Source organism: Poecilia reticulata, linkage group LG8 (genome assembly GCF_000633615.1).
Source record: "Poecilia reticulata strain Guanapo linkage group LG8, Guppy_female_1.0+MT, whole genome shotgun sequence".
NCBI classification, from domain to species: domain Eukaryota; kingdom Metazoa; phylum Chordata; class Actinopteri; order Cyprinodontiformes; family Poeciliidae; genus Poecilia; species Poecilia reticulata.
Window position 1 is genome coordinate 18,468,790 of NC_024338.1, and position 10,370 is coordinate 18,479,159.

At 38.2% G+C, this 10,370-nt stretch overlaps 2 protein-coding genes across 3 annotated transcripts in view; both read left to right on the plus strand.

Annotated features, from left to right (window-relative positions):
- The window catches only part of ccndx (cyclin Dx), a 7,432-nt gene extending 6,197 nt beyond the window's left edge, over window positions 1–1,235 (plus strand). Inside the window, exons 5-6 of the mRNA XM_008416570.2 lie at window positions 408–713; window positions 959–1,235. Of these exons, the coding sequence (XP_008414792.2) occupies window positions 408–713; window positions 959–1,108 (456 nt within the window). The 3' untranslated portion in view covers window positions 1,109–1,235. The remainder of the gene's footprint in view (window positions 1–407; window positions 714–958) is intronic.
- Window positions 1,236–2,286: 1,051 nt separating this feature from the next.
- On the plus strand, window positions 2,287–10,048 carry nucb1 (nucleobindin 1). 2 transcript variants are annotated; one of them, XM_008416418.2, is made up of 13 exons: window positions 2,287–2,375; window positions 3,681–3,804; window positions 3,885–3,992; window positions 4,913–5,045; window positions 5,623–5,726; window positions 5,801–5,986; window positions 6,072–6,162; window positions 6,819–6,877; window positions 6,964–7,056; window positions 7,136–7,225; window positions 8,664–8,834; window positions 8,921–9,038; window positions 9,693–10,048. In XM_008416418.2, exons 1-13 carry the CDS (start codon window positions 2,371–2,373, stop codon window positions 9,764–9,766), a joined length of 1,356 nt encoding a protein of 451 aa, XP_008414640.1. In that variant the 5' UTR covers window positions 2,287–2,370; the 3' UTR covers window positions 9,767–10,048. The 2 variants fall into 2 exon arrangements, with proteins under 2 accessions (XP_008414640.1, XP_008414641.1); XM_008416419.2 differs by lacking the exon at window positions 2,287–2,375 and adding an exon at window positions 2,426–2,578.
- The last annotated feature ends 322 nt before the right edge of the window (window positions 10,049–10,370 follow it).

The following is a 10,370-nucleotide window of genomic DNA, read 5'->3' on the forward strand; positions in this document are numbered from 1 at the left end:
GTTGGTTGGTTGGTTGGTTGGTTGGTTGGATGTTTTATTGGTTGGTTGGGTGTTTTATTGGTTGGCTGGTTGGATGTTTTATTCGTTTATTGACTCGCTGGTTCTAATTGGTCCATCAGGAGATGGAGCATGTTGTCCTTGATGCCCTGCGCTGGTTGGTTGGTTGGCTGGATGTTTTATTGGTTGGTTGGTTGGTTGGTTGGATGTTTTATTGGTTGGCTGGTTGGATGTTTTATTCGTTTATTGACTCGCTGGTTCTGATTGGTCCATCAGGAGATGGAGCATGTCGTCCTTGATGCCCTGCGCTGGTTGGTTGGTTGGATGTTTTATTGGTTGGTTGATTGGTTGGTTGGATGGTTGGATGTTTTATTGGTTTATTGACTCGCTGATTCTGATTGGTCCATCAGGAAATGGAGCGCGTCGTCCTCGCTGCGCTGCGCTGGGACTCGGCAGCAGTGACTCCTCAGGACTTCCTGCCACATTTTCTCTCCTCCATGGAGGAACGAGGAGAGTCTGAGCTGCTTTCCATGCTGAGGCGGCACAGCGACACCCTGGCCGCCCTCTGCGTCTGTGACTCCCGTTTTCTGGGAGCCCCTCCCTCACTTATTGCTGCAGCGTCCCTGAACTGTGCACTGCGAGGGCTGGGCAGCAAGGAGTCGCCTCAGCGGGCCGCCATGAGCGAGACGCTAGCCGAGCTGTGCCAGACGGATCCGGTAAGAACTCCTTACACCACAGGTGTGATCCTGCACTAAAATGTTTGGTGGGTGTAATATTAAGTATTTTAATGTAATTTTTTATTATTTATTTTTAAAGTGACATTTTTGTTTGCTTGTTGGTTTGGAAAGTATTTTTTTATTTAGTTTGTTGCTAAAATAATTTTTTTTGTTTGTTTCCAAAGTAATGCTTTTTTGTTGGTTGGGTTTTAAAATGACCTTTTTTTGTGTGTTTTCCCCTCCAGGCGGTGTTGCAGTGCTACAGCGAGATGATCGAGTTTTCCCTCAGGCAGCGGCTGCAGAGCGGACTGCAGCCCGGTCCCACTGAGAAGGACGAGGAGGTGGAGAACGAAAGGCCCGGGACGCCGACCGACATGAGAGAGATTGATTTCTAAACATTTAATCAAGCAAACCGTTTAAATCCATCAGTGAAACTGATATAAATCCATTATGAGCTTAACATGTGCTAATTTAACTTCCTAATTTATTTTATGTCTTATTTATTTGTGAGCAATGCACTATGTGCCATGTATGTTATGTTATGTGCCAGTTATGTATGTTAATTTTATTGTATGCATTGGTGTTGATTTGATGTTTCATATTTATGTCTTTATTTATAATCATGTGCAATTGTTCACTCTTATTTGGTGTTAATTTATTATGATTTGTCATAACTTTATGCTTTTGAAAAATAGAAGAAAATGGCAATAAATATATTTTTAAGACATTGAACAAGGGGATGAAAATTACTCTTGATATAAAGAGTATGGAACTGAAATAATATTGGAATATTCTAATAAAAATATAAAAATAGACTGTCTCTATTCCCTCTCAAGGAGATGTTTCAGAGCATCTAACATTTTTAATAAAAATTTTAGAAGTTCAGGTGGCAAAATTACAAGCAGCAAGTTAAAGATAAATGAAGGCATGCATCTTCAAAAATACTAAAAAAAAGAAAAATAATAACAGACTGTACCATAAGAACACATTTACATTGCAAGAAAAAATAATGTTGGATTGTTATTAAAACAACATACTCAGATCAAAATAAATGTACAAATGATTAGAATAATAATAAAAATACACGTACAACATTTGTGCATAGAAAAATTGGAACAAATCAATTACAAGAAATTAAAATAAGACCGCGAGTAACAGCAGGGCTGTTACCCGAATAATCTGTTTCAGTGTGTTATTTATTTATATGATGATTTATGACACTAACATGTAACAGTTACGCTGTTGTCTTTATTTTGTTTACCTTCAAGACAGTAAACTTGTTTGGATGTAATTTAAATTAAATACTCAACTGCTTTCCATACATCTTTTGGGAGAAAATAGTGATGCTTTCGCGTGATGAGGACATCCTCGTATTTCTAAACCTCAGTATTTTTCTCAACCAGATAACCTAGTTTTGACAAAACTAAAGCATAAATATCGGATTATTTAATCATATAATAAATTTTACGTTGATAAAATGTCTATTTATCTATAACAAAGCAAATTATTACAAAGATTATTGATACTAACATCATAGACAAGAGCTGAGATCTTTATTTCCGTGTGTACTTGAAGACAGCACGACAGCACTGTGCTGCATTCGCGTGACGTGCTTCATATCCGGGCAAAAACAGATTCGAGGATTTTAAAACTACACATGCGGTAAGAAATTAGGCTTTTAGTGTATTATGCAACGATACAAAACATGTTTTTAATTGTGGTTATAATTTAGATTAAAGTTCCAGTTACATTTGGATTTTTAAAGAAGAAGGGGGAAGCTAAATTGGGGCTACGTGGGTTGACTTTGCTAGACTTTTCTACATCTTCCTGCTACTACTAGCACTGGCTGTTCCTCTTGTGAAATTGTAAGGAAAATCCTTTTAAAATGAGATAGAAAATAGACATGGATGATATATTTCCGACTATTTTAGTCGACCAGTACAGCAGAAACATTCGCATTTGTTTTACTTGACGCCCCATTTTTACATCCGTGTTCTGGCTTTAGCTATTTAGCTTAACCGTTAAAAACAAACATCTCAAACGATATTTTAACGACTGTACACCCCGTTTACAATAGTCCTATAGCTTAGATTTAGTTTCTCCCGACAGCTTGAAGGTGAATAAATCATAACATTTTATAGGAGTAAATGTTTTTAGAAAAGGCTTAATATAATTTAACACTTAAAACGACATGTATCCTTCACAATTAACCTGAAAAAGTAAAATTGTTAGAGGGATAGATGCATGTGTGAATACATAAACTAACTAAAAAAGGTAAATAATTAACTGAAGAATGAAAACAGTATTCTCTCCAGCCTCATAGGACATAATCTGATAAATAATAAGCAAAACATATTGACATATAATTGGATAGTTGTATGCAACTTTTATTTATTTTTTAAATCATTTTGTTATAACTGTCACCTTGTTGTGACTGTATAATTCTGCTAAGTTGTGAAAAGATTGATGTCCTGCAGCTCCCTACCTGAAACAACCAATCAGAGCCAGGAGGCGGGTCTTAGTGCTGTCAATCATCCTCGTGTATTCTACTAAGTGTGCTAGTGGTAGAGAAACAACTTAATCTTACATAAAAACTGTTTATCCACTGTCATTGATGGCTATACTAACTAGCTTTAGCATTCAAGACTGAGCCACAAGAGATTGTGATTGACAGCGATAAGACCCGCCTCCTGGCTCTGATTGGTTGTTTCTAGTTGGCACTAGGAGAAAGCAGAGGAGCTCCATTTTTTCTGTTTACCTGCCTCATAGTCACGACGCGGTGACAGTTTCAACAAATATTGTTTTATAAACATCCCAGCCTGGTAAAGAAATTAAAAAACACAACACCCAAAGAACACCAGTAAAACACGGTGATGGCAGCATGATGACCTGGAGCTTAGGTTTTTTTTCAGCATGAATTGTGACCCAAACTTTCAGGTGTTTGCTGTATTGTTGTTCTCTTTGCAGGAGGATGAACTTGAAACCTGCCTGGCTGCTGCTTCTGTTCATCTCTGCAGCGGTTTGGTCCGTCCCCATCGACCGAAATGAAGCTGAGCAGGACCAGAAGCAGGAGGCGCAGGAGGAGAACATGGTGAGGCGCGGGGAAATGTCCTAATGTGAGCTTCCACTCTCTGTTCTGCTGGTTGTAGCCGCAGCTGTCATGCATTTCAGGACACGGGTCTGTACTACGACCGGTATCTCAGGGAGGTGATCGAGGTTTTGGAGACTGACCCGCACTTCAGAGAGAAACTGCAGACAGCAAACACCGAGGACATCAAGGTTACTCTCTACATGGTTCTGGGCTGTAAAACTGTTTCAAAATTGTTATGCAAATATTTATAATTTGGTGTCAACTTGAGCTGGAACGATTAATCAAATTAATGGTGATAAATCGATTATAGGAATGTCACAATAACAAATTTAGCTGGGTGAGAAATTATCCAATAAGTTATCACTATGAACAATAATATTGTTTGGAGACAATTTTCAAGTAATTTAATGACATAATAATGCAAGAAAACTTATAATGAACATTTAACACTGGAACTGGAAGACATTTTAATTATCCGAAATAAATAAACAAAGCAAAAGAAAAAAAAATTGTCCTGAAACCTGAAAACTTCTATCACCCAGTTTTTGGTAGAAAACTGCTTATATTGCTTATTGAGACAAACCTAATCAATTATTGAAATATTCACATCCTTTTGAATTTTCCACTTTTTGTCAAATTAGCACCACAAACGTTACATTGTTTTCATATTTAAAAAAGGAATTGAATTGTTTATTTGCATCTTTTAATGTATTTTTAAATTATATAAGTGGTTAAATGAAAAATCTGCAAAATGTGCCAATTTTTTTTTTATTTGATTAATCGGTTAATCGTCAGAATAATCAGTTTTTAGTTGCAGAGGTTTCCAAACAGACATTATTCCATAAGTCTCAGTCTGTTTCTAAACCAAACTTACTGTTTTTCTTGCCAGCCTTATTATGTTAAAGAGCTTTTTATAATTGAATTGTCAATTTTTAAGGCTTTTTTATATCTAAGAAACTTTATCTGCTTAATGTTAAAACCCACTAAGGACCGGGTGAACTTTCTTCAGAACCCAGGAATGAAAAACTAACATTTTCGTTCCACCTTGACTCCATTTGAAGCCGTCAAAGCGTTGCTGCTGAACTGTTGTTTCGTGCTCTGCCTGCAGAACGGGCGTCTCAGTAAGGAGCTGGACCTGGTCGGCCATCACGTCCGGACCCGGCTGGACGAGCTGAAGCGGCAGGAAGTTTCTCGCCTCAGGATGCTGCTGAAGGCCAAACTGGACAGCGCCAACACACAGAGTGAGACGATTTACTGCTTACTTATTATCCCACATATTTAGGGCCGTTTATCTACTTGGCAGCAAATTCATGCAGCATTTTGGGGAAATTGTAGTCGACGACTTTACAGAAGAGCTGTGGATTCAACACGTTGGAATGATGCAGCTTTTTATGAACTGTGTGAATCTGTGAGCTGCACAATGTCTGAGAAAAAAAACAAAAACAAACCATCACCCTCGTACCACTTCCTGTCGTCTCCTTTGTTGTTTCCACCAGTAGTAACATCCGGCTGATCATGTGATGTGATGTGAGAAAAGTTTTTCGGTACTCCTGAAAATTCACCTTATCTTGGCGCAAAAAACCTTTTTATCGCAAAAATTTAGTTTGTTTTATAAATTGCCGTGTTTCCATTACGCAAATTTATTTTTGTTGTTTAAATTTGTGTAATTTTACGGTCAATGGAAACGCAGCTGCTGTTAATAGCAGATCGGAAACAGAGAGGGGACGATATGAACACTTTGCCTCGTTAGTCCACTAAGAACTGAGTTGGTTTTAGTAGAGATGTGCGTTCAGCTTCTGATTGGTTGGTACGGCTCAGGTCTGCAGATGGATCACGCCTCGTTGCTGAAGCAGTTTGAACACCTGGACCCTCACAACCAAAACACCTTCGAGGCCAAAGACCTGGAGCTGCTCATCTCCACCGTAAGAAGCTGCAGCAGTGACTTCACGCTTTCTCCGTTTCTCACGTCTGACCTCTCACCTCTCGCCTCATCCAGGCCACCAAGGACTTGGAGAACTACGACGCGGAGAGGCACGAGGAGTTCAAGCGCTACGAGATGCTGAAGGAGCACGAGAGGCGGGAGTACCTGAAGGGCCTGGACCAGGAGAAGAGGGAGAAGGAGGAGAAACGGCTGCAGGAGCTGAAGGAGAAACACCAGCAGCATCCTAAAGTCAACGCTCCGGTGAGCGGCGGAAACAAACGCCGTCTTCAGCCGTTTGTTTCCACGGCGATGACGGGATGTTGACGCTGATGTTTCTGACGATCAGGGCAGCGTCGCTCAGCTCCGGGAGGTTTGGGAGGAAACGGATGGGCTGGATCCTAAAGAGTTCAACCCCAAAACTTTCTTCAAGCTACACGGTAGCTTAAACCTTTTAACTTCTATTTGTTTTTTTTCTTTAAAAAAATTCATTTTTATTAATTTATTTATGATTTTACTTTTACTTTTAGTGCCAAAACTTTTTATTGAAAAATACGAGTTCTTTTGAAATTAACTTTTACTCTTTTACGTTTTTTGCTTTTTTCCAGATAAAAAAAATTTTTTATTTATTTTTATTTATGACTTTAACTTTTATTTTACTGCAAAAACTTTTTGTTGAAAAACATTCGTTTTTTTCAAAGTTCACGTTTAAATTATGTTTTCTTCTTTTCTTCCTATTTAAGAATATAAAAATATAAATTTTTTATTAATTTATTTTATTTCTACTTATTTTTTAATTAATTTATTGTTTTGTTGAAGTTTCTCAAAATACATCGATTCCGCCAAAAGAAAAAAAAAAACTGATCCAAGGGCAAAAACTTTTGATTGAAAAACATGAAATATTTCAAATTTAACTTCTATTCTTTTTATTTTATTTAAAAATGTATATTTTTTTAAAATAATTTTTTTTTAATTGCAGTTTTTCGTTTGAAAAAAACAAACATTTTTAAATATTATTTTTTCTTCTATTTTTCTGCTTAATGCGGATAAATCCAGTCTGATATAATCGGTTTCTATATCCGCTCTGCCTCACTAGACGCAAACGAAGACGGAGTTTTAGATGAGCAGGAATTAGAGGCTCTTTTCACCAAAGAGGTTTGAAATCCTTCAGTTTTTTCTTGCAATTTTAAAAACCACATGTTTAAAAAATGCACCTGCTGCTCACGTCTTTCAACATGTAGCTGGAGAAAGTCTACGACCCGAAGAACGAGGAAGACGACATGATGGAGATGGAGGAAGAGAGGCTGCGAATGAGGGAGCATGTCATGAAAAATGTCCGTCTCTTTCTTCTGCTTTGCTTTTCCCGGTTTTCCCTCGTTTTGCTTTCATTAATCGTCTGCTTGTGTTTAACAGGTGGATTTAAATAAAGATCGACTCGTCAGCCTGGAGGAGTTCCTCAAATCCACGGAGAAGAAGGAGTTCAGTAATCCCAAAGACTGGGAGGTAACGATGCATTAGAGTGTGGAGAAGTTAAAATAATCAACTCAAACTTGTCGCTTTTATGAATACAGTTAGGTATAAATTCTCTTCTTTCCTCCCAAAATGATAAGATATGCACTAAAATATAGATATTAGAAGCAGGTGATATTTTCTTAAAAACTTAAAGCAAGATTTTGTAGTATTTATTGTAGTACTTTATTAAAGAGACAATAAAAAGTATTTACAACTTCTTTTCAGTTTTTTTTAGGCAACTGCGGTCAAAAATATTGTCCATTTAATTAGATTTTCATATTTATTGACATTCTAGCAGGGAAAAAAGTATAAATAACAATTTTGACAGCTTGCACTGCAAAAACTAAATCTGGCCAAATGTGTTTTGGTCTAGTTTCTAGTGCAAATATCTCAGCAAACTTTAAATAAAGAAAATTATTCAGAAGTAATTTTTCAGCAAGTTATAAGATCTTCTTTCAAGCGAATAATTTCTTAGTGGAAAACTACATGTTTCATTTTCAGATAAATTCACTGTGAAAAAGACAATTTGCCCATGTTATGTGTGAAATAACATGGGAATAATGTCCATCCATCCATTTTCTTTACACCCTTTTCCCTTGGTGGGGTCGGGAGGTGCTGCTGCCTCTCCAGCTAACGTTCCGGGTGAGAGGTGGGGTCACCCTGGACAGGTCGCCAGTCTGTCACAGGGCAACACAGAGACACACAGGACACAAAATCATGCACACACACACTCACACCTAGGGGCAATTTGGAGAGGCCAATTAACCTGACGGTCATGTTTTTGGACTGTGGAGGAAACCGGAGTACCTGGAGAAAACCCACCATGCACAGGGAGAACATGCAAACTCCATGCAGAAAGACCGGGGCCGGGAATCGAACCCAGAACCTTCTTGCTGCAAGGCAACAGCTCTACCAACTGCGCCACTTTTGCAGCCCAGGAATGTCTCCCCATGTAAAACAGTGGATTAATCCCTTCTAGAGTTTTACAGGATCCCGGACGAGCCCCCACATTTTTTAAAACATCATTGAGACACAGAATTGAGATAGAAATTAGCATTATTGCTAGGCTAGCTGCGTCACATTTTTCTGGATGATAAATTGCCCCAGACGTTATCACAATAAATGATAATATTGTTGTTTTGAGTCCATTTTCGAGCTATATAATAATGCAAGAACATTTCTTGAAGCGCAATAAATTTAAAATTCTAACAAACATTTTAACACTGGAACTGGAAGAGATTTTGATATCCAAAATAAATCAACAAAACAACAGAAACAACAAATAAATGAATTCTGAGGTCTCTGAAAACAAAAGGGCTGGCTGAAATCAAGGCACCAGAATGAAAGAGAAAACGGTAAACCATGTAAATGAAAATAGTTTGATTTGTACCAAGTATTTTGTATTTACTGTTTCCTTGGTTTTTCACAGACACTGGACGCTAAACCGCTGTACACCGAGGAAGAGCTGCAGCGATTCGAAGCCGAGCTGAGGGACAAAGAGCAGGAGCTAAAGAGGAAAGCGGAGACTCTTCGTCAGGAGCAGGAGCTGCTGAGGGAGAGAGGCAAAGCCCTGGAGGCGCAGAAAAGAGAGTATCAACAGGTAAATGTTGAGGAAAAGCTAAAGAACTCGAATGGGAGTCAAGAATCTGTTAATAATTCAAAACGTTTATTTTTTTCTGCTTCCAGGCCGTTTTAGAAATGTCCCAGAGACAGAAACAGCAGCAGGAAACCGGCAACGAGCAGCAGCCGCCTGCCGGTCCGAACGGACAGCTGCAGTTTGAGCCACAAACACACAAACCTGAAGGTGCCTTTCCGATAACGATGTGCCCAAATCTCTGTCTATATTCTGCTAATGTCGAAAAAACCCCACACAATTCAGCTATTGTGGATATTTAATCATTTTGTTCATGTGATAAATCATTAAAAACTATGATATGTTCATGCTAAAGCTCATCATCTATCAGCCAGTCAGGGTTGACGTCGGCGTCTTACTTAGGCGTAGCGGCTGCGTATGCGGCGTTCTGGGGAAATCGTAGTCGGCCATTTTACAGAAGAGCTGTGAAATGACACACCGCTTTTTATGAACTGTGCAATGCTGGGAGCTCCACTTTAAGAAAAAACAACAAAACCATCGTCCTCCTCTCGCTTCCTGTCGTCTTCTTTGTCGTTTCCTCCAGTAGTAGCATCCGCTGGTTGATCATGTGACTCATTTAATTTGAAAAAAGTGTTTCCTTTGCAGTTTTGCAGAATAAAATGTTGATACGGCTGAAAAAATGACCTCATCCCAGCGCAATACGTTTTTTTAGAAATTTCTATTTTTCTATCAAGCAAATTTATTTTCGTAATTTTAATTTGCGCCTTTCTATGGTCGATGGAAGCGCAGTTTGTGTTCCAGCTGATTTGGTTTGTTCTGTCGCTGTTGGATCTCATTAACTGATTCTCCTCCTCCTCCTCGCAGAGATCAAGGCTCCTGCTGAAGCCCAAAACCACCTGCCTGCAGAACCTCCTCAAAATCTCCCCATCCACACCTAGAGCGGCGCCCACAGTCGACCTCACGGCTCATACACACACCTACAGGCACAGGCGCTTGAGTGAATTTGGAAATAAATAAGTTACATGTTTATGAATTGAGACAACCCGTAACATGTCGTGCTGTGTGTTCATCTCTGTGGTCTATATTAGATTAAGGATTTAAAACACACCAGATTTTAGTGCATGTATGTTCAGGTTTCTTCGGTTTCTGTGAAGTTATTATTTCATGCAATGTTGTCTGTGTGATATCAGAAATAAATCTTTAATTTTAAAACCTCCAGATTGGATTTGTTGTGCTCAGATTGTGTGAAAGAACTGTTTTATTTTATTATTTAAAGATTAAGCAAAACCTGAAATACAGCAGGATTGCCATTTCTTTGACATGCATATTTCAGAAAATAACTGTATTTTGTATTTAACCTTAAAAACAAAACAAAAAAATCCAAAAAGTAGCATTTCATTTTGTAAGATTAGCCTTTTAATTAAAATAACGTCACATTTGTGTCTCCGGTAATCCTCAAATTTTACTTGATTTGAATCAAAATTAAATTTAAAATGTTTTTTTAAAAATTTTTCACAACCGTCTGCATTCTTTGTCTTCATT

What these genes read in the sequence shown, in the direction of transcription:
- nucb1 (XM_008416418.2), top strand. An exon ending in TGGAGCTGCTCATCTCCACC is followed by an intron (nt 5,727 to 5,800) that starts GTAAGAAGCTGC and finishes CGCCTCATCCAG; the next exon opens with GCCACCAAGGACTTGGAGAA. An exon ending in GTAATCCCAAAGACTGGGAG is followed by an intron (nt 7,226 to 8,663) that starts GTAACGATGCAT and finishes GGTTTTTCACAG; the next exon opens with ACACTGGACGCTAAACCGCT.